Here is a 27,878-nt window from a genome sequence, read left to right on the forward strand (position 1 = left end):
TTCTCTTTGTTATCCCGCTGCCTGCTCCGATTACATATTCTATTCACAATAGATAAGGAAACCTCAGGTAATCAAAATGCTTTCCAGGTGTCAGGACAAAACACAGGCATGCAGGCCACTGAACCCTATTAACATTTTTACTAACAAATGCTTAAGGAAAAGTGGCATGTGCATTAACTGAACAAAACCTTCTGTTATATAATAAGCATAATTTTCCTCTTTAAATGCTAAAGACACAATATATCCGATTCATTGGAACATACTTCCCTAGCAGTATTAAGTTTTACACGAACTGAACAAATTACTCCCTACAATGGCTTACTGTAGAACCAGTGACAATCATATTCTGGTTTTAAAAGATTTCCCTTGCGTAATATGTAGGTTTTTCTCAAGCTTGCTTCCCAGATGGCAGACTGAGGGAAGACAAGGAGTCCTGGAAATTCCCATTCTGCTCACGTTACGGTAGTGATAGTCCACAAATTATGAGAGAGGCAAGGGTTTCTTAGGGTGATATTTTGTTTTGGATCAACTATGCTGTTGGGATAAAGTTAGATGAGAGATCTGAGGAAGAACGTCTTGCATTCGAAAGCTAATCTAACTTTATCCCAAGTACATAGTTGGTCCAATACAAAATATCACCCCAAGAAACCCTTGCCTCTCTAACTTCTCTCTCTCTTACTTCTCACATACAGCTCAAGTCAGAGATGCACCATCACTGTCCTACCTAAAAACAGATAATTCAATAAACTTTTAATCATTGCAATTAGCTGTTTGGGAGGCAAGTCCCTATATCTGCTTTTCAGTTGAAAAGGCCTTTCTGTTAATAAAGAAACAAAACCCCACCAAACAACCAGCCCTGATTATACAACTACAGGTGCTGGGAATCACACAACAGCTTAGTTTCAGCTTCCAGTGCTGGCAGGATGGACTTCCTCTTAAGAAAAACTCCAGGGCAAGATCTTTAGATGCAGATACACTTATTCTTTCTTTTCCTGGTTCCTTTTCCCGCAGACAGGCAGTTATTTTCTTTTTCTGGCCTGTCTTAGTTTTAACACCTGTAAGATTTGTTTATATCTCCGTCAAAAACCAATGTTAACGCCATTTTTAAAGATTCTGTTTAACTTCATGTTAAAGACTTAAAACCAAGATCAGTTTCATAGCAGAATATTCTTTGAACAGGCAGCTTTTTATAATGTAGTGTTATTGCATCTTCAAGCAATGCTCAAATACCAGAAGGTTCAGAAGCAAATATTGGCAAATACACTGCGATACAATGGCATGGTGACGAGAGAGGTCTTTTTTGAGGCCAGGGTCATACCCTTCACAGATCTGTGCAAAAACTTCACCCACAATTCAAGTGGTTTAGAAGGCCTGTTCTGATCCTGGAAGTCATATGTCACTACCCTTATCATCATTTTAAGTGTCCCACACTGTGCAAGGCCCTTGCCAGGAGACACAGGAAGAAGTATTTCCTTCCTCACATACTTACAGTTTGTTTAAGTCCATGCTCTTGCTTTCTGATCTGGGCTGACAGAAACTTCTACCTGAATGGGATCTCTTTAAAGGACCCCAGGTTTTGCATGAGTGCAGAGGTCACCTGTGAGAATTAGATTACAAGGTCAGGAGTTAAATTTGAGACACACATTACAAGTTATGGTGAAGGAAGGAATGATATGCAGGGGTGTCAATAAGAAGCCTTTTTTTTTGGAGGGGGGTTATGTTCTGACCTTGATCCCTTGCTACTGTTCAGGATTACAAAAGATTAATATCCTCTGTCACATGACAGGATTTAGTCTCTGTTAATTCCAACCGTTGTTTGTAACATCTTTTTAAATCTGATGCAAATATAGCAGAAGAACTGAAAAAAATCCAGCCCAGATGAATACAGTTAATTAAAAATAATATACATTGAATTGTATTCATAATCTGCCTCTGTAGAAGCAACTAGCTACATTCATTGGGATGTAACCCCTTAAAAAGTACAGTTTTGTATCTTTAATTATTTAAGATTCGATGTCATATAAAAAGGGATTTGATAGATTAATAATTAAGTATTTTACATTATAAAGCCTGGATAGTTCATTAGGCTAGTTGAAAGATTACCAGACTCCAAATGCACAGGAACTGACATCCAGCATATTGAATTTAATTGGAAATGTAATTCTACTTTCTGTTATTTAACTTATTAGATGTGTATAATTCAAATCAAATACATAGCAATGCTGCCTGCTGGCCTGTTCATCTAAGTGCTGCCCTATCTAGACTTGTTTATCATTGTGAAACCACCCCGGGTCCATCTGACTTACCCTGGGGAGTGAACTTTAAATGAACCTTAGATCTTCCAAACACTAGTACGTATGGTAATATCTAATCATGTATATGGAGCCACATGAAATGCTCATTTTGCTGAAATGCATGCATAAGTCTTCAAAAATGTTGACTCCACCCTACCCAGTGGCCAGATTAAGGACCACTGTTTGGTCTTGGGAAGAGGTATTAAACCTCCCTTCTTCTTGTGTTTTGCCATCTGTAAAATGGGCATATAGCTTATGTCACCTACCTAATATAACCTACTTAGCCTTTGAAAAAAAATCCTTGTTTTAAGCTAACCTGTGACTCTCATAAATATTCACACAAATCTTTTGCAAATAACATAACAATTGCCTCTTCAGACAACCATGCCAGTTTGTCATTTTTAATTTCAGTGTAGTCAGGAAAGGAAGGAGTCTAATTTTCAGTCTAATCCATATGATTGCAGAACTGGACATTAAGGCAGTGGGGCCAACACGACACAGATCCGTTGATGAGAACTGTCTGGGTCCTACCTGGCAAACAGGTCTCTATGCGCCCACCTGTCATGGTTAAGCCTACAGTCCAGAGGAAAGATGATTGTTACCACCTGTGGGGGGAAGAACAATGAGCCATTAAGTCAACTGACTGTTCAGCTGCTTGAATAACAATGCCATTGCTGATTCACTGTGGAGGAGCAGGAATCAAAGTAGGGTGCCTCTACTCTAGGCGGAACCCCTCCCCACCCCCCAAAAAACAAAACAAACAAAAACCCCTCAGCTTTCCTTCCAATTTTGGAGAGCTGATTTGTGGGAAAAAGGTGTATGTGGTATGCAAGTAAATACGGTAGCTTGTGTTCGAGCTGAACCTTCTGCCAGAGTCAGACCTACTGAGTTGACACTGCTTGTTCCCAAGAGCCACCCAAATGACTGGAAAACTGGCTCACCAGAAGCCCATTTGCCAACTCAGTCATCACACAGGCTTCTGCTGAAAATGAGAGCCAAACTCTTCAGCTTAGGTTTCCCAAAAGGGTAACAGGTTCCAGGCACTAGGAAAAGTAAATGGTGAGAGACTGAGATATTTGAGGCACAGCTAAAAGCATGGCTGATTTGCTCCAGGGATGAGCAAAGAACAACAAGTGAGAAGAACTTGTTAAACTTAAGGACAGGTTTCTCCAACCCAGAGGGCTGCATCTTGGCTTGCACATCCTGGATTTGCAACACTAACCATATCCTGTATCCGGGGCACAAGTTTCAGGGCAATCAAAGCAAGCACGTACAATTATAGCACTTAGGGAAGGTCTATACCATATCTCTGGAACACACCTCCGCCGGTCTGCTCCTGTTCAAATGCAGCAAGCCTGGGAATGCAGATGTGAAACCACGCTGGGGACACAGCTGCTCCCAATACTTGTCTCTGGGCTTTACATTGCAGGGGTTGGTAGGTGCAAGTGGGAGTGGGCACACGGGTAAGGCATGTCCTCCCCAAGATTGCCCATGACATGGTGTAGACATACTGTCAGAGTTAACCTTTGAACAGGAAGGGTTTCTCAAACTTAGCCATAGCAGAGCTGTTGCTATGCTAGGATGTCCACAGGATCCACATAATATAGAATAATAGAAAATTAGGGTCAGAAGGGACTTCAGGAGCTAAACTTCCCAACTTGTTTGGTTGGTTCAAGTTCTGTTCATTTACATTATACACCAGACTCTGTGCCCACCTCTGTTCCATCGCCAGCACAGGTAAAACCCACTAGCAGAAATTTCAGCTCAAACACCAGGCAGGCAGGAACTCCATCCCCCAGATTAGAGACTAAGGCAGAGAGCACTTTCTTGCTGTTAGCAATGAGTCCCTGGAAGGCAGCTTTGTTCCTGAAGTATCACCACAGCAATCCTTCAAGAACGGTATGCTGCTGGACTGCTCACAGAAAGCACTGCTGCCCTGTGTAACAGATGATGACTCCCACCACAACAGTTTTTTAAACTCAGTACGTGTTATGTGATGTGGACTAACTATGTGGTCACCCTGTATATTAGAGAAGAAATAAGGCGACTCTTTGCACTTCATGGGGCCTGTCTCCCGATTGATCAGAGTCACAGTCCTATGCTTATGTAGCTTGGGGGCTGCTCCTAAGATACCCCTCCCTTGCATCTTGCAACTCTACCTGAGAAGAGATAGGAAAAGCTGGGTTCAAGGCAGAACCACAGCTGAATTATAGGTAGCTGCAAAGTTACACTGGGGGGTGGGTCTGATGAATCCCTTTAAAGAACATTTTGCACCATCTCCCCACCCCTTCCACTGAGCAACCACAGAGCTCTGAAAGGGGCAACCCCACACAACTTTCTCTTAAGATTGGCAGCTAGATGCAAAGTCTAACCCTACAGCCTTATGAGTCAGGAGAAGATGAAAGAGGCCATTTTACAGTGCTGATTGGAAGGCAGTTTCAGAAACTGTTTGGATTTGAGAGCTCAACATCAGCAAATTATCCCTGTGACTGTTATGGGAATGTCCAGGTGCATTTCCACTCCCAGACCACATACTTTATAATGAGCACTACTCAGTTTTGTCAGGTTTCCAACCTATTAGCCTTATCAACCAGATATTTTGCATGGCAGGGTAATATATTCTGTTACACAAAATGTATGTGCTAGGCTACATCCTACCTTGGCAGGGACATTGATCCGAAGAGCTAACGGTGCTTTCCAGCCATGAAGAGCATGGTTATAGATAGTCCTCCTGGGCAATGCTAGGAGACTGTGGAGAGAATAACGGAGACATAGCAATTAGTGTTACCAATGGAAATCAAAGGGAGAAGCTGTATTGCCAGCCCCTGGTATCAAGCACCTCTCTTTCCTTTCTGTCACACCTCTATTTTATGGTGCTGCAGTGGGATGGATGGAGCACCAGGCCACCTGCATTGAGTCCTCTGAGAGGGGAAAGGATAATTACCCAGTGCAAACTGCTGAAGCGGCAGGTGCTGATCAGCATTCTAGCACTGCCTGCTCATTGCTGTAAATAGCCCATTGCATCTGCCTCCCACAAACTGTGCTTTTTCAGGCAAACACCGAAAACAAACTCCAGACGTGCTTTTTAGATAGAGACCAATGTCTCGGGGAAACAAGTACTAAAAGCCCGAAGGACTGGAATCACTTTGCTGCATTAAATGATGCCCTCATAATTGCCCCAAAGGTTAGCTCATATAATGCCATATGCCATGTTTATCAGCATCCTTAAGGAGCAACTGTTGTTTCTCCCCTCACCGCTTAAAAAGTGAAGAATTCGGAGGTCTGGTTTTGCTTGCTTATTGATTTGCCATATGATCTGGTGCAAGTCACTTCCCTCTCCTTGTACCTGTGAAACATGTGAGCAACACCTCAGATTGATTAGCATCTTTATTATTAGCTGAGGTTGCTTGACCAGATCTCTTCAAAGCAGAAAAGATCCAACAAGCAAGATGCTCAAAACTGTCTTTACAGCCAAAGATTTGCAATGCGAACCATCTGCCTGGCCTATTCTTTAGATCAGAGGACAATAATGCTGCCCAAATGCTGAAACAAAACAGACTTCATCCTTACCAACAGGGATTGGGGAGATTATGCTTAGGGGCAACCAACATGGGTTCACTAGAGGCAGGTCCTGTCAGACCAACCTGGTGACCTTCTACGACCAGGTCACAAAATCTTTGGACGCAGGTGTCGTGGTTGATGTAGTCTTTCTGGACTCTAGGAAGGCCTTCGACACTGTCTCTCACCCCATTCTCATTAAAAAATGAAGTGACTGTGGCTTCAATGCCTACACAGTCAGATGGGTTGCAAACTGGCTGGAGGGCCACACACAGGGAGTGGTGGTGGACGGGTCATTTTCGACCTGGAGGGATGTGGGCAGTGGGGTTCCCCATGGCTCGGTCCTTGGGCCCGCACTGTTCAACATCTTCATCAGCGACTTGGACAAGGGAGTGAAAAGCACCTTGTTCAAATTCGTGGATGACACTAAGAACTGGGGAGAGGTGGGCACGCTAGAAGGGAGGGACAGGCTACAACTAGATCTGGACAGCTTACAGAGGTGGACAGATGAGAACAGGATGGGTTTCAACACTGACAAGTGCAGGGTATTGCACCTGGGGAGGAAGAACCAGCAGCACACCTACAGGCTGGGGAATTCCCTTCTCATCAGCGCAGAGGCAGAAAAGGATCTTGGAGTCACTATTGATTCCAAAATGAACATGGGCCACCAGTGCAAGGATGTGGTCTGTAAGGCCAACTGTACCTTGTCATGCATACACAGATGCATTACAAGCAGGTCCCAGGAGGTGATCCTCCCCCTCTATGTGACACTGGTCAGGCTGCAGTTGGAGTACTGCGGCCAGTTCTGGGCGCTGCACTTCAGGAGGGATGTGGACAGCATGAAGAGGGTCCAGAGGAGGCCACCCGCATGATCGGGGGCAGCAGGGCAGGCCCTACAAGGAGAGGCTACGGGACCTGAACCTATTCACCCTCCACAAGAGAAGGCTGAGGACGGATCTGGTGGCCATCTATAAACTGGCCAAGGGAGACCAGCAGGCATTGGGAGAGTCCCTGTTCCCCTGAGCAATACCGGGAGTAACGAGGAATAATGGCCGTAAGTTGACGGAGAGTAGATTCAGGCTAGACATCAGGAGGCGCTACTTCACTGTCAGGGCAGCTAGGAGTTGGAACCAACTTCCAAGGAAAGTGGTGCTCACTCCTACCCTGGGGGTCTTTAAAAGGAGGCTAGATAATCACCTAGCCGGGGTCGTTTGACCCCAGTACTCTTTCCTGCCATGGCAGGGGGTTGGACTAGATGATCTGCTCAGGTCCCTTCCGACCCGACCAACTATAAAACTATGAAACAGAGGCCCAGTGGAATCTATAGAGAAGACTGTGCCTTGGCTTAGACATATTTTCCTATAACTTCTAGTTTACAGCCCTCCTCTGCACCTCTAAATGCCCATTTTCTTTTAGTTGGGGAGTTAAACTCAAGCCATTCTTTTGTCTGGTATTTAGCTCAGGCTGTACCTGCTTGCTTCCTAGACAAGAGAAAGGGCACTCCGGAAGCTGGTCTAACAATCTCTCCAACCTGTACAGTTAGTCCAATAAAAGCGAATACATACCCCCCCTTGTTTCTCACATATTTCCTGGACCATCGCAGCTACAAAACCTATACAGATTCCAGAGCTCTTTGAACTAGACCCAATATTCCCATAACCATACTAGTCACTTCTATTCCAGTCTTCCAGGGTGTATGAACAGAAATTCCTTGTAGGCCAAGTTCATTAGCAACAAGAAACTGCAGATCATCTGTCCTTACTCCCAGCTGCTATAAGCAGGAGGTAGCTGCAGGCTATTTCACTGTAATGCTCAGCAATCAGAGATGGGGCAGAACTAGAGAGGCCCTGGAGGTAACTTCAGACTACTGCAAACTCACCGCAGCCTGGAAGCAATTAAAAGCAAAACTTTGCCTTTAGTTGTGGCCTTGCTCTTCACACTTCTGTAGTGTTGGTCAGCTCAGCAATTCTGTAGCAAACTTGTATTCCGCCCCCGCTACCTTTCTGTAGGTTTCAGTTATAACCACTTGTACGAAATTGCTACAGGAAAAGTAAACTGGCAGAGAACATTTCTATTAGGGAGTAACATGGGGGAAAATATCAGCTTTCACAATAATTGCTGCTGTCATTTTTATACTATGCAAATACAAAAAAAAGAAAAACCCCAAATTGAGGATAATTTACCTTGAAAAGTTGATGGTGCCTTTTCTGCTGAGGCACCAAGTCAAGTAATGGTATGTTGACATATTTCCATAGCTGCACTGAACTTGAACTCCAAGAATGAGGTTGTGCTGCGTCCAAATTTTGTGAGGCACCATCATTAAGGAGAGAATTGATGTAAGTCAGCAGAACCCAGGGAGACGATGGGCCTCATTCCCCTTTCGCTGAAGTCAGATAAGTTATGTTGGAGTGAAACCACAGCAAATGAGTCAGGTGAACTAAATGAACCAGGGTAAGGAGCAAAAGTAGAGGTTCTTAGCGTGCTGTCTGGGAAGCAGTGCCCCATAATCTCTGTCCTTCACTTTGCTGTAGCCTCCATGTCTTGAAAGTGTGACATTTCCTGCTTGTTCTAACTCATTCAAAGCTCTCCTAGAATAAGTTAGTTTTATCTGAAAGATACTTCATGCAGCTTCTTCCTATCTTCACTAGATGTTCCACATTGCATAGTCACTTGAAGCCATTAGAGCATCAGAGAAGACAGATTCAAACTTAATGAATGATCGATCAAAAGGAAAACACCATCAGAAATACTAAGCGTCAGACAAGGGAAGTGGGGAGTCAACACGCAGCCACCTCAGTTGCAAATACATGAGTTAAGATGACAGGATGAATATTATATTCTCGTAAGATGAAGGCTTAAGACAAATAGTCCATCTTGACACGTGAAACAAGTTGGGAGCCACTGAGTCAGAGTAATACAGCTCAGGGTCATAGCACTTAAGCATAGGACTCCTGCAGCTTTAGTAAGGACACTAAAAAGAATCACACCCATATGTTTGGTTTAGAGATAACAACACCTCTGGGCTCCCTGTAGGTTGAGATGTAACTACTGACCTAACTCAGTGTGTGAAAGCAGTAACCTATGTTACTGAATAGGGAAGAGTCTTCACAGGCTTTAATCTAGACCAGAGGTCCCTCAACCCATGGCTCATGGACAATAGGTTGTCCACAAGACCTGCTAATGCTGTTCACAGTGACAGGAAATCACAAAGTTAAAAAGCGGTTGCCAGGAGAGCCAAGTATAATGTTGTCCTCGTTGTATTCCTTCGTTAGAAACATGGACAGCACGGGTAGGGGACCATGGAGCTCACTCTTTATATGGGTCTCATCGTCCTGCTATCTGTTGGACTATGGTGCATCCTCACGTTCCTCACCACTCCTACTTGCTTTCCTTCTGTGATGATAGTCTCTCCCCTATTTACCTTCCGGTGCATTCAGAACGGTTTAAAGCTTCAGTGCATATTTCTCCGTGGTAAATGGATGCATTATTATTAACTATTTGTACACATTTGGATCCATTTCATGCAACTGCCTTATAGGACGGAGGGTCCTGCTCCGGTTCCCGTGGAAATAACTTTTTTTGTTTCACACTGATTGCGCAGAGCTGGTTTAACTGGCTGCTTGGGAGATCTGCCTTACCATGAAACTCTCCAGGCTATTTGTAGGGTCAGTCTAGGCACTGTGCCTGGAAAAAGGGAGCATGGGCAGGTATGAGGACTTCTGAGCCCTTCTCAGCTCCTGGAGGAGCCCATAAAGGTGATCATCAAGATAGACATGAGGACACTGGGACCAGCCAATAAACAAAGAATTTACAGCCTTTTTTATGGTCCCTTAGCTCTTACGTGATTGAGTTTATGGTACTGAGAATACGGATATTTAACAACCTGAATCTTCAGATAATCTACCCTGATGGACAATACTACATTACTGCTACTGGCGTCTTCCTCAGCATACACAGTCAGCGCTATCCCATCCACCCCTGCTATGCTTCTCTTGAGAGCAGATGCATTTGGTATGCCGGCAGCATCTCCCTGTCTCTGAAGCGCATACCCTCTCCTACTCACATGCACCAAACACGGTGGTGCAGCGAGGGCACCCTCCGTTACTGGTCTCTGTCCCCGATGGGCTCGAGAGGATGTTCCCAGGGCAGCGTCGCTACAGCATTTCCACGTTTGGTGGATGAAAGGGGGAGCAAGCAATCCAAGAGACACACTGTAGACAGAGACAACTCAAAGGGTGAGGGAGCAGCAGAACGAGAACAAACCCATGTTACGTGTCCAGGACTGAGTTTAACCCATCCACACGCGCACATCTCTGATTTCAAACTGCATACTACAGTTACGTCTACCATTCCTGTTTCCATTGCACCTGGGAGCCTTGGGTAGGAAAATGTCTCCTATTCAGAACAAACCTTGCCTAAGGTATCCACTGACAGAGTAAGAGGCACACTGAACATGCTGAGATAAGACTTAAAAATTAGCTATCATTAAAGGTGGGGAGCCCCATCCATCCACACAGCCCTCGTTAGACGCCTGAGCAATTGAAGAGCAGGGTTCCCCAAGACCCCTTAGGAAGCTGGGGTGAGAACGGGAGAAAAAGCCTATATCATCACATCACTTGAATGCATCACTACTTACTTTTAGCCGGAACAAAGCCCCATCAATTAGATCAGTTCACTGTGGGGGTTCCCAATCATTCACTAGGGTGGCCTGATAAACTGGCCATGACCATCGCTCCAGCCTGAGGGACTCGCCATCACAACCAGAGCCTTCCCAGTCCTTCCTCCGTTTGTTAACACAAACCAAACTCAGACTAGAAAAACCTCAAGACTGTCCCCCCCTTTTCTTTCTCCTGCCACCAAGACCTGGAGGCATCGGTGGCCTTCCCTTGCTGTGAGGAGGAGATGGAGAAGAGTGCCCCATGTTTTCCAGGACTGCCCCTGGCTGCAGCCACTCTTTGCTGCCCTCAGTGCCCGCTTTGACATGCTGGACTATAACTTCCCTGAGATTGTATACATTTTCTCTATCCCATATCAAGCAGTCAAGGGAAGCATGATCTGCCTGACCAATTTCTTGCTGGGCCAGGCTGATAGGGCAACCCTGAAAAGCTGCAAAAACCAGTTGGCAGGGGCCAGCTCTGAAAAATGCCCTCCAACTCGTCCACTTCTTGGTCTGCATGTGCGTCACATTTGAGTTTGGTACTTCACCCTGCAACAAAACATGGACCCGTCTGCGGCATGTTGGGCCATCGAGGTGGAGGATGGACAGCTAGTGCTAAAAGTGTAACCTCATGTGGCATGGGTGTAGTTGTAGCTGTGCTGGTCTAAGGACCCAGGCAGACAAGGTTCTTTGGGTAAATCCAATATCTTTTATTAGACCAACTTAAATAGCTGGAAAAAATTGACAAGGGATCTGGTTTCAGTCTCTGGTGACATTAGTGTTTCTGTTGCTGACAAATGTTTCATGCTCAGTCCTTGGTTTGGGGGGAGCGGGTGCACAGTTTTGCACCTTCATCCTTTTGTTTTTAATATTTTTATAATAAAGGTTTAAAAGGTTAAAAAAAAAAAAAAAAAAAAGGTCTCTCTTCCCCTTCCCCACGTCGTGAAGCTAGCCCCCAATTTCCTTCCTGAGCCACTCCCCAGGCCAACGACCACCACAGGTCCGGCCACTGTTGTAGCGGAGAAAGCTGGCCTCCCTAGACCCCAGGCCTTCCCAGTTACTGCAGGGCGCAGGTGCAGCCAGGAGGGCAGCTTGCTCATGAACCCTTTCCAGCAGGTGTGGGCTTTCACACAGGCGTTCTTGTTCTCCTGTGACTCCGTGACCCAATGACACCAGCTCTGTTCCCAGAGTTGGGTGCCAAATCAATACAGCTCTTGTGCACGCCAGCTAAGGAAGATGGAGCTAGTTTGATGTGTGTCCACTCTAGGCTCTGACCTGAGCACACAGCGGGTGCCTGCCACTGCAGAGAGAAACAGGCCTTGGAGATTTAGGAGCGTACAATCTGATCATCTAAGCATACTCTGAGAATACCTCTTAGATTAGGCCTGGCAGATGACACAGGATGAGAAGCACCTGGTTTGTGAATCCTAACGGTGCTGGTGTGCTGAGCAGCTCCTCACTGCTAGGTTGTAGGCAGCTCGGGGGTGTGCTCTGAAGCAGACTTCTAAGTTGTCTAGGCAGCTTGAATGGTGATTTAATGACAACTGAGCAGGGGTTTTAAAGGATTTGAATTTTGGATTTAGGTGTTTTCAGTGGCAGTGAAGCAGGGCTCAAGTACCTAATGTTGCTGGCAGAGGTCTGGGTCCCTGCCTTCTTCTTTGGCCTCAGTTTCCCAATCTGTAAAATAGGTACAGTAATATTAATGTGCATGTTCAGATCTACCAAAGAACAGAAATTACAGAAGAGCTAGTGGGTGGTACCATTACTACTGCTCTCAGAAATTTTTGTCTGCCCAAAAAGGTCCACAGGTAAGTTTCTAAGCACTGACCACAGGGGGAGGTCAGTAGAGGCTGAGGACATCTCTTTGGCTCTGGGCTGAAGCCTGGGCATCAGGCTCCCCAGCTGCTCTGGACCCCCACATTTGCATGTAAATCTGCTGTACTCCTGCAATAAACAACAGCCCTCCTCCCCCGGCCTCCCCCACCAGGCTGCGGCTGCAGCATACGAGCAAAGGGTTAAATGCCACTGTGCAAGTCCAGTTCCTCGCAGGTTTATGGTTAACAACATGCTACGTGGGTGTGAATAGGAGGCGGCACAGAGGACAGGGGTGACTTGTCACTGAGGGCTTACTGTGAGCCGCTGGTTGTAAGTGCTGAGCCCAGTGAATGGGAAGAAAGGGAAGCTGAAAGTCCACGTTTGTTTGCTGTGGCCTTTGTTCACACCAGCTACCGTGTCTTCCCCAGGGATGCTCATCTCCACCGAGCAATCACTAGGGAGAGCACAGCGAGGGGGGAGGGAAAGTCTCGGCAGCCTGCCCTAAGGGCTCCTATCTGCCACAGCAAACAATCAAGTCCTAAAGGTAGCTGAGGCCACATTCCTCCCAGGTCAGGGAGCCTTTGGTGATCTCCAGATCACTGCCTTGGGGGCCACGGCACGCCAGAAAGGAGCTACCCTGCTCCTGGAAGAAAGTACCCTGGACCGGAACGGAGATAACGCATTCTGAACCCCCCAGACCTGACCGTTGCATCAGACAGTTGCAAGAAGTTTAGGGATATATTTTGCAAGAAACAAAACACCGTCCACCGTCTGCAGCCCACCGTGCAAAGCAGCGCCACAACACTGCTGTCACCAGGCTGCCGCACTTTCCCAGGAGCGCTCCCTCGCTCCTCTGCGACTTGCCTTGTGTCTGAGAGGACCGGGGTGGATCCAGGGTGGGTGCACTTGTGCAGGTACCGGCCTTTGATTCCTGCGCCACCAACAGTTTAAAACCAGGCGCCTGGCAGTGGCAGCCGCATTTCTGTTCAGGCACCAGTGAGAGCATCAATTGAATTCATGGCTCATTAAAACAGATCTACCTCATGCCTTTGGATCTCTTCACTCCCCAGGTGTTAAAGGACCCGCTCTCCTTTTTTAATGCTCCACTAATCAAGCTAGCCTTTCTTCTGCAATTCTGCTGTCTGCGAGCTGCTCCTGGTAGCTCCTATTTCACAGCCCGGCAGACTGTTTCTGACTCATTTCAATAAAGTTATATTAGTTTTTGCTTCAATCTAAAGCTGAATAATACAGCTCGACTAATGCCCCTAGAGCATTAGTAGAGTTTCTAGGTTCTTTTTTACCTGAAGAAAAACGTGTGTTGTGTCATATGTGATGATGCACCTCCCTACGTGCACCCCCTTCAAAATCCTAGATCAGCGGCTCCCAAACTCTGACAGATTGCGCACCACCAATTTAAAACGATACAACCCTAAGTGCCACCCGCAAATTTTCCAGCTCAACCTTAAGTATATGACAAAAATTTGCTGGTGATCCTTACAACAAATCTGTGAACGCGTACCATTGACAGTTTGTCTGTACGCCAGTACCACGGATTGGGAGCCGCTGTCCTGGATCTGCCCACGGAGGAGACGAGCTCCGCCATCGCAACGTGGGGGCTGGCTCAGCGCAACAGGCCGCACAAGGATGGGGTTTATAGGTCCTCTGGAGCACTTCAAATCCCAAGCGTGAGATCCTGTGAAAACCAGGATGGCGCCGGAGATTTGGGACGGATAGGCAGGGCCGCGTCACGGAGAAGTCAGGCTGCAAGGGGCCTGCGGAGGTCATCTCGTCCGGCCCCTTGCCCCGGGCAGCGCCAGCCCCATCCAAACCATCACCTAAACGCTGCACCAGACTCCCGCCAACCCCGGCACAACACGCACCAGCATCCACCTGCCTGCCCCAGGTGAAGCGCCGCAGCCAGCGCGCAATATCAAATGCTCCAGAGACCTGGGGTGGAGGGCCATGCCTCCCTCCGCCCTCCGCCCGCGCAGACGAAGGCAACCCCCGTCTGTATCGGCCTGACCAGGGGGTCAGCTTCCTTCCTGGCCCCAAACGCGACGGGTCTGACCCTCAGCGGGCGGGCAACACCCTCCACCAGGAGCCTCCAGCTTTGGCCCCGGCAGGCGCGTGGGCGCAGCCCTGGCCCCCGTCTCCACGGAGGTGTGTCCAGGTGCTCCTGTCTCCCCCCTCTGCACGCCCCCAGCGCTCCCCCTCCCAGTTCCCCAAATCCCACCCCACCTTCCTCTCTCTCACCACCCAACTCCCCTTTCCCACCCACCCTTACAAGCCCCCAGTCCCCAGATCTCCCGTGACGAGTCCCCCTGACGTCACGGGAAGGGAGGGAGGCCCGGCGCGTGACGTCACGGCTCCGCCCGGCCCACGTGGGCGGACGCGGCGGCGGCGCGCAGGCAGGCGGCGGCGCGCGCAGGTGAGGGGCCGGGGCTGGGGCATGGCCGGGGGCCCGGCCCGGCTCAGCATCCCCCGGCCGGCGGCCGCGGGCAGAGGCCGGGGCACGTGCTGGAGCCAGCCCGGGCCTGGGCAGCCTGGGTGGCAGCAGCGTGGGCGTGGGCGTGGGCAGGGCATGGGCATGTGCAGGGCATGGGCCGAGCCAGCGGCTGCTGTCACCAGCCCTCTCCTCCCCTCCCCGGGCAGCCTGGGCCCGGCCGGGCCGGCAGAGCCTGGGTCCTCCCTGGATCCTGTCACCGGGGGCTGGAGGCAGGACGAGTAATGACATCTCTCCTTTTTGGGTATCGGTGGCTGCGGGTCAGCAGAGCCGATTGCACGTCACGCTCGTCTCATCTTCACCCGTCGTATCCGCAGCTCTGCCCGTTCGAGGCGGGCTGTGTTTTCCCTCGCTGTAAGAGGAGTGTTGAGCGCTGGGTTTCCATTTTGCAGATGGGAAAACTGAGGCCGCGTTGAAGGAACGCACCCAAGGCCGTTCAGCTGTCAGGATTAAATCTCCCCCGCTCCTCTCCCCAGGTACCGCTGTCTGCCTCGGCGTTTGAGCGGCCGGTGTTTTTGTGCACGTACCGCTTTCCCTAACACATGTACTTTGCCATGTTTCAGCTCCCGCGCTGTCCCAGCTGCAATACCAACCGCTGCACTGAGCTAACGAACATGATTTTTAAATTGGTGAGAGAGGGGGCTGTTAATTTGTCTTTAACGCATTACTCCTAAAACAAGAGACTTCTAAAACGGCCCCAAATGTGACGTACATTCTCAAAAGTGACCCTGGATTTTGGTTTTCAGAGGTCACATGCTCTTTATTGTCTGAAGCAAGCTGTCCACATTTTTCTTCCCTCCAAGATGTTCGTCTGTCTAAAATGAGGTATTCCAAGGGGAAAGCCACGTTGAATGACTTCCGGGGGGGAACAGCCTCCGATCTAATGCTTTTCTGCCCAGAAGCTCTCGGCGTATAGTTAAGCTTTCAGTACAAGCTCATGAAGACGGTTTAAACAAGACTCGGGGAAAATAAAGCTGAAATCCACTGCTGTGCATAGAGCATCAAACTGGCAAGCATGTAATTAAAAGGGATGTGAATCCATTTGATGCTTACGTCTGAGAAATGAGCAAACACCATACCGGATACTAGAAAATCTTGGGGAAATCTGGTCCTGACTGCTGAATGGCCTTGGGTGTGTTACTTCAACACGGCCTCAGTTTTCCCATCTGCAAAATGGAAACCTAGTACTCTTTAATAGGAAACTTACGGCAGTGAAGAGTATAACCTGCCTTGAATGTGCAAAGGTCCAGATGAGTGGTGAAGATTAAATGACCATGACTTGTTGGATGAATGCTCTGTCATTGACACCACATGCAATTGCACACCACGGGATACAGGGTATCAGTAATCACGCAGTCCAGCGTAACATTAGTGCCTTCGTAGTCTCTTATTGTTGGCTAAGGAAGTTTTATGGTGGCCAAAGTCTGCTAGACTTTTAATTTTTGCCCTTTGCTTTCTCAGGCACCAGTGAGCTTAATAAGGCAGAGCAAAGGGCTGGATGGTATTTGTGCAATCAAAGGCAAGAGGAATCCAGGCTTGGGGAGAGACGACAGAGGGCAGGTAATGTGGGCTCTGGTTATTTGATGGCTTTGAAAATGTCAAGACAGAGGATTATCTTGCATCTTGCACTAGCCAGACAATTACTTTAATTTTCTTATTGCTTGGTTCTAATCACTGAGTGAGCAAATAATGACAGAGAAGCTATTTTAACTTAGTCCGGGGCTATAATTACCGCAGAGGGGAAAGGTCAGCTTTGCTCTTAAAAACACAGGAAGACCAAACAAAGTGACCACCCAAGGATCAGGGGAAAAAATAGCTGCTCTTGCACTAGAGCAGTGGTTATCAACCTTTTAAGACCCAAAGCACCGCTTGACAGACTCGGGGCACCCCCCGGGAAACACCAGCTCTTTGCTTTCAGTTGTTTTTTGACTGTGGAAAGGTAACAGAGCAATTCTTCTGTTGCAAAGAAAGTAGGAAGAGCAGCACAGGCCAGACTGTTTTTGATACTCTGGATTCCTGTTTGAAATCTCTGGGTTTATCTTCTGAATCCCGAGTAGGCATGTGCACACCTAAGAGTGCTAATATTGTGCGATACCTCGCGACATCCTTAAAAGGATCGTACAGCACCTCGGGGCCATGTGGCCCCGGGTGAGAATCACCGCATGGGAGACTGACAGAATTGGACAGGGATCCTTTAGCCTGGTCACTTATCGAGGAGATCAGTCTTTCAGTAGGGTGCTGTTTGCTTTTTTTTCCTTCATCCCATCCCTCCCTCTTGCTTCCTTGTTGTTCCTTACTTATCTGATCCACGTTCCCCACAACAGCTTGGGTACATCCTGGGGAAAGGAGGCCCCGTCCAGAAAAACAACTGGCCTCCTTTGATTGTTCCTCCTTTCTCATGTCCCTGCTTCAGCAGGGAGCGTCAATGATTAGCTCATTGCATGGGAGGGAAAAGAGCGACCGGAGTAAAGCACGGTCTCGGGTAGCTCGCAGAGGTATATGCCCGCAGAAGCCTGCCTGGAGACGGCTCTGGTGTGACCTCCTTGCTCTGGGGAGTCAACAGGATTTTTGCCTTTGCTGTTGCTGGGGCTAGATTTCACCTGTGGCATATCAGCACGTGTTCTGCTTTGATCTTGTCCTGTCTTGTACTCTCAAAATCCACATTTCTAAAGAAAACTGAAGCTCGAAGGCAGGCAGCACCTTACTGTGCTCCCACTGCTTGGGGCTGTTGTTTAAGATACGTGGATTGGTGCTTAGATTTGGATTCTGTTCTTGACTATTTTACAGCTTTTTTGTCTGATCGTGGACAAGTCCCTTCATCCCCCTGTGCCTCTGTAATATTTCATGCCTCCCATGCTCTAGTCTTTCTACATAAACCGTGCTTTTTATATGCACTCTTCCCAGTGACTGGTACACACCTCCCCACTCATAGCTGGGGCTTGCACCCTGCCTGAGTGACTCCGGTATCCTTCCTCTGCCCTATCTGCCGCTCTGCATTCTGCTCGCTGTCCTGTACTCCCTTCCCGATCTGCTGCTCTGCTTTCTGCCTCGTCTGCTGCTGTGCTGCCCGTCACCTCCCCAGTCTGCCTCATGCCACAAACACAGGCTGCCCTTGCCACTTATGCCACAGGTTGGCCACCCCGATCTAAACACGATAATACAATGTCTGACATGGCGTATCAACCAGCTGGTCTCTGAACCACATTCTGGGAAACTTGAGGACGAAATCCTGGCCTCTGCGTCTTCTTTAAGAATGATTAGATTAGATAAAGGCATTGAAAATACCCCGTAGGGAGCTGTGCTGCATTGGTTCTTCAGAGAAACACTGGGTCAACCAAGAGGAGATAGAGATGGACGAGGCCTGTGGAGAAGTCTGAGAGAGACGCAGTGTCTTGGTCTCTAAGGCCTAGTACCGTTCTAATCAAGTGATCTGACTTGCATAAAATGTATCACCTTATAATTTCTGCATCAGGCCCATAATATTCATGCTCACATCCGGCTTCACTGGCATCTCCTGTGCCAGAAAGGTCTGGGGTTCACATTGTAAAGAGCTGTTAAAGATTATTGGATGGTAAATCTTGTTTTAAAAAGAGCCTTAGCTCCATCCTTGGAGGTTTTTAAGGCTTGACTCAACAAAGCTGTGGCTGGAATGATCTAATCGGGAATGGACCTGCTTTGAGCAGGGACTGTGCGGGTCACTCTCTGTTCGGCTTCCTAGACAAGGTCGTAGGACAGTTCTTCCCACTGCTGGGCTGTGCTCCCGGCTGCTCTATAAACGACATGAAAAATAACATGCAAGTGGTGTATAAAAATCCCCAGAGGATGGTTCTTGTCTGCATCCAGAGAGAATGTCTGGCTGTTTTGTCTAACATAATCCAGAAATCCACCCATGCATCTATGGAAAATCACTACTGGGGCTGTCACACAGGCTCTAAAAACCGCATCTTTAACTGATCCTTTTGGGTGCAGAAACAAGAAAAGGGGCAGGGCAGATCAGAAGACTGTAACTGGCACTATTTTTGCAGGGCAAGGCAAGTTGAGGACTTTCCTGCCTACGTGATGACCATGGGTAGAGATGCCATGATTAGTAATGGGGCTTAAACCAGAAACCTGTAACACCAAGTGCCCAGGCCTCTATCAAATGAGCTAAGAGAGAGCATCTCTTTTGGCTAGGAGAAAGCAGTCAGCTGGCTGGTTGCTGGTGCTGGCTACTGGAAGGTGTGGAGATATCTATCACGCTAGGATATTATTACACAGTCATGCCGATATATTACGCAGTCATCCATACAAGTCACTCGCTGATATGGGAAAGCTTTGCACCAGGGTCTGCATGATCTGACCTTAAAGCGTTAAGCCCAAACTCTTGTCCTTAAAATGAATCAGGTGAAAAGAGACATGGCAGGGAGCCAGAATCCAGAAGTCATGTGGGATGATCCTTCCATGGTGGACATCCAAGGGAGCTTTGCTTCTGATTTGAATGGGAATATAATCAGGCCCTTTACAAACAGACAGGCTGCGAGTGCTGGAGAAGTGTTACGATACTGCCTCTAATTTGTATTGCAGGTAGGAAGATGAGCTCAAAGGTTACTACAGAGCTGCTGAAGCAGCTGCGCCAGGTGATGAGGAGCTCAAAGCATGTCACAGAGCCCATCCAGGCCTACATCGTCCCTTCAGGAGATGCCCACCAGGTACGGACAGCAGAGTCATGGCAATTTGGTCTAGCTGAAATGTAAAGGCCTGTAGATGGTCCCGGTTCTGATTTCTTTTGCTTGCTTTAATCATTCCAGTATAAAATCCTGGATGAGCTGGGGAGCAGTATTGAGGGCTGTTGTAGAGATGGTTTGGGGAGGTTTCTTATGTGTTTATTATTTTCTGGAAACTCAGTGCCGGTGGTTCTGCCACTAACTCTTGGGCAAAGTTTCTCCAGGGAGGTGTATGTCCTCGAAAGGATGGCGGGCCAGAGCAGTGGCTCTTCCCATCCTGACCCTGGGAGTATGGTTTCTAGTTTCACAAAGACTTTACAGATCTCACATGGAGGAGCTTTGGAGACGACCCTAGGGCAGTGCTTCCCAGACATTTCCTCAGCATGGCCTCTCACTCCCAACTCGCTCCCACTCCCAGGTGCCCCTCACTCCCAGCCCCCTGGCCCTGCTGGTGCCCCCCACTCCCCAGGTGCCTCAGGGCCAGGACCTGCAGCCCCTGCCCCCTGCCGCAGCAGTGCCTGAGTCCTGGCTGCTGCCCGCAGGTAGCAGCAGCTGTTGAGGCTGGAGTGTAGAGCTGGCTCCCGGCCCCCCCGCCCCTGTCCCTTCTCCCACCGGTGGCATGGCCAGAGTGGACCCACAGTGGGTGGGGAGGATGTGGGATGCCCACTGTGGACTTGGGGCTTCCTTCCCTGTTGTTCATCCCCTGGGCCTCTGGAGCCCAGCAGGCGGGACATGGCATGGGAGAGAGCACCATCCCACAACCCCATCTGCTGCTGTTGTGACCCCATTTGGGATCACGACCCATGGCTTGGGAACTGCTGCCCTAGGGAGCAGGTCCCATGTCCCTTGTATCTGCAGAACTGGGGCCCTGTCCCTCCAGCTGTCCTCCTCTCTGTACCAAGTGCAGGAGGTCATCCTGGGGCTTCTGTCTTGGGAGTTTAATCATTGTGGTTGCCATGATGCTTGGGTGTCTCCTGCACTTAAGGCTGCCTTGGTGAATGGTAGGGATTTATACCAGCGCAACTTCAAACTGTTGACCCCCTTCTCACCGTTTCCATAGGCTCTCCTCCATCTTCAGAGTCTTTGTTATAGGAGTGTTTTATCCCTCCATCATTTCAGATCTGAAAGGGCCTGATCTTCCCTTGACTAGGCTCCAAGATCGTCCCTTAACATCTGTGCAAATGCATGTCAAAAGCTCCTGAATCTGTGTGCTTGGCATGCAAGTACTGTACAGACGTGGACACAGAGTGCAAAGCAGCTTGAACTGGGCCCTGGCAACACAGTAATGACATATTTCCCTTTAAAGAGTCTGGCCTGGCAGCCAGGTGCAGTAGGTGAAGGGTTCCCCTGGTGCTAGTCAGCACGCTTGTGCTTCAAGCTCCGTCTTGGCCCAAACGCAACTCTGGGCTCATTTGGTGAAAGTTTAAATGTGGTCACATATGTAAAGGGATGCCTCCTGCAGGGCTCCTATCCCTCTCCCCCACCCCCATATTGGTGTTTCCTACAGCGAATGCAGTAATGCAAGGAACCCCACGGTTTCACGCCCTGCTGGACCATTTGTTCAGGTTTCTGTACAGAACAAAACAGTGTGGAAGGAAGCGATTGATGAAAGCTGCTTGTTATGTGGCCTTTTGGTTTGTGTCTAGGAGGTCTCCTCTACTGTGAGAGCTGCCTCATTTCTAGCCACTGTACCAGGAGAGAGCTGCAGTTTCCAGGAGTTCAGCTTAGGGTGAACCTTAAAACCCTTTTCCTGTGGTGTGTGATGTACCCCCAGCTCCCTTTTTAGTGGGTTGTGGCATCGTCTACATTTTACCATCCAGAACATTGCAGCACACCTCCTATTAAAACCTTAATCCGATCCATGAGCTTCTCACATTTACTTGGTGTGAGGAACAGAGTTGGCCCCTCTCAGAAGCTCTGACTTCCCTGAGGCTGCCTTCGAATTTATGACCATTTTAGCCAGTGCTGGATCTTGGCTGCACCATTCACTTTGATTTTGGACACCAAAGCCATAGCAGAACTCTAAACTGGTGGTAGGAAATCGGAGGGAATAGTCAGCTTCCTTGTGAACCAGCTTGTTAAGTGGGGGAGATGCCGGGTGAACACCCACTGAAGTGCATGAGAAGGCTCCCATGCATTGGACATTAGGTCAAAAAGGTCAAAGATCTGTCCTGAGCCAATACACCCAGTGTGGCTGTGGGGGTAAGGCACTCCAGTTTCTCAGCCCACGGCACAGAAGAGAGGGCTGAGGTTCATCTATGAGCCAAAGGAAGTAGGTGCCAGTCTCCTACAGTACGCACAGTTCATTTAGTTCCTTTGACAATCCCAGTCTAGCTGTTAGTCATAGACCTGGCAGGAATATTTCTGATGCATAGTAAAATCAGACAAAAATGGGGTTTGAGGGATTGTAACTGTTCACAGAATTGGCTTGAATTCAGCAAACTGTTGTGGCTGGAACATAACGGAGGGAAGTTTTGATAACACGGGGACAGTTTGTTTCAGCCATTTGAAAGTGAGAGATTTCATTTAGGAATCTCTTGTTTTGAACATTTTTTCAAATAAAACTTTTTGATTTTTGTTCCTATTGAAATGGCATTTTTTGTTTAAAAATTGGCCTAAATTAAAAGAAAAAAAAAGGAAGTGTTGAAAAGGGTTAAAGAATTTGGAAGTGAAATAAAACATTTCATTTTTGGATTGAACAAAATGTTTGGGGTTGGACCAAAATGAAATTCTTTCTCTTCCTCCCCATTTCATCAAACAATTTTTTAAACGTCTATGTTTCTCTGACCAAACCAAATATTTTTTCTGTTTTTTTTTTTTTCTTTTTTCCAGTTTGGTAAAGATCTTGAGAAATCCATGATTCGCCATGTTGCATTTGTCAGGATATGTATCGTGGCCCCGGCTGTGGTGGCAATAGCTTGATAGAGCCATATAGTTCAAAGTGGATCTGGGGTTTGTACTTCCTTGAAGCTGGGGACTGTTCCAGTTGGATATGTTAGCGGGTGTCGTGGAAGGAGGTTATCCATTGAGTCCGGGAGGCTTGGGTTCAAATCCCACCTCTGAGTTGGGTTTGGATGGGTGATTTTGGCCTGGGCTCCACCATGACTTGATTCACTCCCACCCCAACACTACTATCGCCTGTCTTTGACCATCCCTTAAGGCTGGTCTTCCACAACTAGTAACCACTGCTCCATATTGGGGTGGATAGAAGTGCCCTCTGCTCAGTTTTCCACAGCTTGCCCTGACCTATTCTGGCTTTCGCAGTGGTGTTGACCTTGCTGCAGTGAGCATGGATCCATCTCCAAGGTGTGCAGTAGGGTTTGCTTTAAATAGTCCTGGGCCAGGGTCAGTCCGGAGGGTACAGTGGACTGCCCCGACTGCTGTGCTGCATTGGAGCTAGAAGGCACCGCACCTGCTACCGGACAGCAAATCCAGCAGATTTCAGTGCTATAGGGCCTGACCTTGCACATGTTCACTCATGCGAGTGATCCCTTTGACTTCAAAGGGGTTACTCAATGCAGAGTGCTCTCTGGATGGGGGCTGCCAGGATGGCTTTCCCTCGGGGCATGTTCCTGGCTAACAGGAACACAGCAGGTGTGGTGGGGGGCAGCCGTGAAGGGCCTGATCGGGGTAGGGGTCAGTCTGAGGTTCAGGGAAGCCACGAGTGGACCTCCCATCATCTGGCTGGCTTTGGTGGGCAGCAGCTCCACACGGTGCTTGGCATTTACAGGTGCACAGTGTTGGCTTTAGCAGGCATTGCAGTTATCGCAGGAAGTGACGGAAAGACAACTGGGCTCACACTGCTAAATCAGGAGCCTTCTGAGCCCTCTTCCTGCCCCATCACTTTTCCCGAGCTCTTTAGTTTTCAATAGCTTGTGTTTGAAACTTAGGAAAAGGATTTTTGGAGAATAAACGTCCTGGCGGATTCTGAGCGGATGCGCTGGCAGCTGCACCAGCCGGGTGCTGTTCTCCCCCTCCGCCACGTGCACCAGGAGCCGGACCGAATGGAGAATCGGGCCTCTGATGTTTAACTTCTGCTCTGTCCGTGGCCGTTCAGTGCCGCAGCAGAATTGGGAAGGGAGAGGACAGTTCTCTGTCGCTCCTTTTGCAGACTCTCGCTGGGGAATATTTGCAGCTACTTTGAACCGCGGACGAGAGCTCCGGCCTCGGAGCTGCTGGCTAGGACTAAGCTGTTTGTCTGAATGGGGCAGGTTAATTAAAAACAAGTCGAGCCATGCTGACCTCTGGTTGTACAGGAACAGGATCCCAATCCAGGATGTGCTGGCTGGTTCCAAGAGCAATCAGTTTTCCCTTTTCATTTTGGCAGCAGGCTCTGGACTCTGGGTATTTCTACCTCCTCAGCTGTTTTAGTTCTTCAGGGATTTTTGCTGAGTGTGCCAAAAAAAAAAAAAAAAGGTGCCCATGCCTGCCAACTCTGGTGTCGACCTTTGATCTAGCCTCAAGTTTCCCTTCTCTTCCCCAACTCCTTCCTGCACACCTTGCTTCACATAGGGAATCACCTGTGCAGTGATAATAATCAGTACCTTTGATTAGTACTGGCTTGAGCTGGATGTGAACGGGGGACAGAAAGGTGAGAGGATTGATGTCTTGCCCTAAGGGCTTAAAAGCCTTCTGGCTCAACACCCCGACGGTTTCCTTTTAATGGCATTGTTTTACGGGGAGGGGGAGATTTCAAGTGCTTCTTGTACGCTCCAGCTAGAGAGACATCAATAAACGGAGCCAAGTTTAAAGCTTTAATGCAGTGTGTACTTTCGCCTCCCGAGATCAAGGAGCGCTTGTGTGTGCTTTTCCTCTCCCACTGAAGCTTCAAAGGCAGGAGTTGTTTGTTGCCAAAAGAGGAGGCTGGCTGCGAAATAAACATCTGCAAACTCTGAAGCACATCAGTGTTTATAGACGGTTGTGGGAGAAAAGGGCCGGGGGGTTGCAAAAGAAATCACCGGATATCAACATAAAATAATCACACATCATTCAGTGTCCTGCAGGAGGGAGCCTGGGGTGAAACATGTTTCTGTCTCTCAGTCGAACCCTTTCAGAGAGAAACGGAGCTGATCAAAGTCATTCTCATCCGCCGATATTTTTTTGGACACTAATTACTGCATCTCTCATTTTTCCAGAGCGAGTACATTGCGCCCTGTGACTGCCGGCGGGCGTTTATCTCTGGATTCGATGGCTCTGCAGGTACTGAACCTCTGTAGTTATTTGAATCCACGTTTCCCCTTGTGCAGAAGCAAGCCTAATGCACAGCTTGTACGTAGGGTGGAAAGACGAACCCAACCAACGTGTTGGGACATTTCCCTTCCCATTTCGGCATCTGCAAAATTATGAGTTGGCCACCAGCTGGAATGATGTAGTATCAATGCTTTCATAAAAGGTTGAACCCTGAGTGAACCTCGTAGGAAGGCAAGTCCTGTTAACTCTTCCATGGGGTGCTTGTGCCTTGCGTGTGTTTCTTCTCGCTTGAACAGATTTCACATTCGCTGTCAGAGCTAGGATCCAGGGTAAACAAGGCATGCGAGACCCTTCCAGTCTCCTCCCAATGAGGCGAGTGCCAGAAGTACTGAGTTGGGAAATGGAGCTATTGGGAAGAGTTTGCTTATCTTCCAGGAGGACAGGATGTTCTCTTGGCCGAGGCACGGGACAGGAAGTCGGAGGATCTGGGCTCTGTCCTCTGCAACATACTTGCTGCGTGTGATTGTTGGCAAGTCCCTTAACCTTCCCACACCTCTTTTTTTTTTCCCAGCTATAATTTGGCTCTAACTAATAACACTGACTTAATGTGCAGTATTGTGAGGCTTCCTTCATTAATTTTTGTCGAGCACATTTAGCTCCTCGCGAGGACAGCGCTAAGGATACAGAGCAGCAGGGTGGTACCTGTATAAAACAACCCCCCCGTTACTTCATGCATTGTGGGTGGCTTCCTCACATCCTTCCTTTCTCTGCTTTGAATCCTCTCCTTGTATTTGGAAACGCTTTGTTCCTGCCTCTAGGACCTGATGTTTCCGGCTTGGTCTGTCCTGAGCTCAGACAGCACGCTGAATGAAAGCTTTTATTTTAAAATGGTTCAGGCTCAAGCAGCTTAAAAAGGCTTTGGTGAGCCTAGATGGGGCTTTGAAGTTGTCCTCCAGCAAGTTCTATTTGTAAGAGAGAAAATAGCCACTTGTAGGGCTGGGCCTAGGACTCGGGAGACTCGGGTTCAAATCCCACCTCTGCCACAGGCTTCCTTTATAACCTTGGTCAAATCTTTTAATATCTTTGCCCTTGATCTAGCAAGGGATATAAACACATGCTCTCACTGGAGCGTGTGAATGATCCCATTGACTTCAATTCCTGTTTCTTTGGTACCTTGCAAAATTATCCATGCCACCACAGCTTTGCACCCTAAAGTGAAGTTAATCTTGCTTCCCTTCTTCCACTCTGTCTTGTTTACTGGGACAGGGGCTGCCCCCATCGTGTGTTAGTGCCGAGCTCCGGTCTCTCATGCCCAACCTGTTGCCCGGTCACAGTAATTCTGGAAAGTGGGGTTTGGTTCATTCACACTGGGCACGTCTGCACAGGACTTTTACTGTGGAGCTGACTAGCTCCTCAGTAAAGTGTCAGCATCTACACATGAGGTGCTATTAGGCTGCAGTAAACTAATTAACTCTGCTGTAGGCTAGTACTGCCCAACACAAGTACTATCCTACGGTGAAGTTATTTACTGTGCTGCAATGCATGTGTAAACGCTCCCTGCATGTGTAGACGCTCACCCTCGTGCCCTAGCCAGCCACTCTGCAGCATGTTGAGCCAGGTCAGAGTAGCCCTGGGTTGGCAGGCTGACTCCCTGGTGCCCCTGCCAGCTGGGGCTGCTCTGTCCCAGATCAATGTGATGCGGTCCCGCGCACACATGTAAACGCTGCTCCTGGGAGCAATAGGCTGGCACAATTTGTGCCTGAGTTTATTGCGCCTGATTAATTTTACATGTAGATGCACCCACTGAGTGGCTGGGCTGGGCTTAAGCTGAACTAGTCTGAAGGGGTTGGAAAGATATGTTCAGCCCCCTGCTGTAGACTGTCCTATGCAGGACTCTACAGGGGTTTGCAGCTTAGTTGGATGCAACAGTCCATGTTCCTATTAGTACAGTGTTAGACCTGCGAATCAGGTACCAAAAACATTAGTCTCTGCCTACCTGGATTCTGATAACAAGAAACATTCCCCTTTCCTTGCTCTCCATTATACTGCTGTTATACTCCCCACCCAGGTACTGCCATTATAACCGAGCAGAATGCAGCCATGTGGACGGATGGACGCTACTTTCTGCAGGCAGCCAGTCAAATGGACAACAACTGGACACTCATGAAGATGGGTGAGTGGGAGTCCATGCTATTGATGCACATTGCGAGCTATGTGGAGACTGTACAGTCTGGCTAGTGGATGCCAGAGCATCTGAGGGCACTCATGCCAGTCTAGTGCCCTTCACAGCATTAGAGTTTCTTTCAAAAGGGAGATGGCAGGAATAGCTTTGTGCATTAAGTTAGGCTCTGTATCTGTAGGAGATGCCACATGCATATCATAAAATCACGGAAAATGAGGGTTGGAAGGGACCTCAGGAGGTCATGTAGTCCAACGCTCTGCTGAAAGCAGGACCAGCCCCAACTAGATCATTCCAGGCGTATCTTAGCATGTGCTTGAAACTGTGACTTTGCTGTTGGCATGGGCTTTATCGGAAAGGTCCATAGACATCATTGCTGCATCCTTTGCTCTTTGAATGCTATTTAAACTCTCCTTCTCTCCTTTAGGGGTGAAGGATACTCCTTCTCAGGAGGACTGGCTAGTGAGTGTGCTCCCAGAGGGCTCCAGAGTTGGAGTGGACCCTTTCATCATACCAGCTGGTAAGTTCACGCACTTCCTTCTAGCTTGGGGGAATTAGATTCTGCTTAATTGAAGATTCCCAGGAGTTTTAGGAGGATGGGGGATCCATCCTCATTTCCCAGGTTCAGTATATGTGATGAAACTGTTAAAAGCTGCTGCATTCCAGCTCAGAGGTGATTGTGTAACAGACAGTCACCTACTACATGGTCACCACTGTGTGGTAGGTGTGATTGACCCAGGGACACTCAGTTATTATATGCATCAGGTTCTGGCTAATGTTTGCTTGAAGGCATCATGTATCACTAGGTCCCCAAAGAGGTACATCAGCATGCTACAAAATAAACCTTCAGGTTCTTTAGGATCCTGTCCGTAGCTGCAATGGCTGCATCTTGCTGGAGGGTGGAATAAATTGTACACAGCAGGATTGCATAAGGAGGCAAAGGCTTTGCATGGCTTCCTGGTCACACCTACCTAATCCC

General features: G+C 48.3%; 1 protein-coding gene and 1 long non-coding RNA gene across 3 annotated transcripts in view; one reads left to right on the plus strand and one right to left on the minus strand.

Moving 5' to 3' along the window:
- Nucleotides 1-11,195: 11,195 nt before the first annotated feature.
- Nucleotides 11,196-14,498, minus strand: LOC132251225 (uncharacterized). The gene is made up of 2 exons (XR_009463143.1): nucleotides 13,844-14,498; nucleotides 11,196-12,186 (listed from the first exon to the last, which is right to left on the minus strand). It is a non-coding gene; the product is annotated as an uncharacterized LOC132251225 (long non-coding RNA).
- A 194-nt stretch (nucleotides 14,499-14,692) lies between these two features.
- Nucleotides 14,693-27,878, plus strand: part of XPNPEP1 (X-prolyl aminopeptidase 1) — a 39,206-nt gene continuing 26,020 nt past the window's right edge. Inside the window, exons 1-6 of one of the 2 annotated variants that reach the window (XM_059730190.1) lie at nucleotides 14,693-14,752; nucleotides 16,289-16,387; nucleotides 19,391-19,515; nucleotides 24,666-24,729; nucleotides 26,789-26,893; nucleotides 27,327-27,419. In XM_059730190.1, coding sequence (XP_059586173.1) covers nucleotides 19,399-19,515; nucleotides 24,666-24,729; nucleotides 26,789-26,893; nucleotides 27,327-27,419 — 379 coding nt within the window. In that variant the 5' untranslated portion in view covers nucleotides 14,693-14,752; nucleotides 16,289-16,387; nucleotides 19,391-19,398. Of the gene's footprint in view, nucleotides 14,753-15,510; nucleotides 15,653-16,288; nucleotides 16,388-19,390; nucleotides 19,516-24,665; nucleotides 24,730-26,788; nucleotides 26,894-27,326; nucleotides 27,420-27,878 lie in introns of those variants that run through there. The other variant, XM_019485982.2, reaches the window with a different exon arrangement.

This window comes from Alligator mississippiensis, chromosome 6 (assembly GCF_030867095.1).
Source record: "Alligator mississippiensis isolate rAllMis1 chromosome 6, rAllMis1, whole genome shotgun sequence".
Taxonomy (NCBI): Eukaryota; Metazoa; Chordata; order Crocodylia; family Alligatoridae; genus Alligator; species Alligator mississippiensis.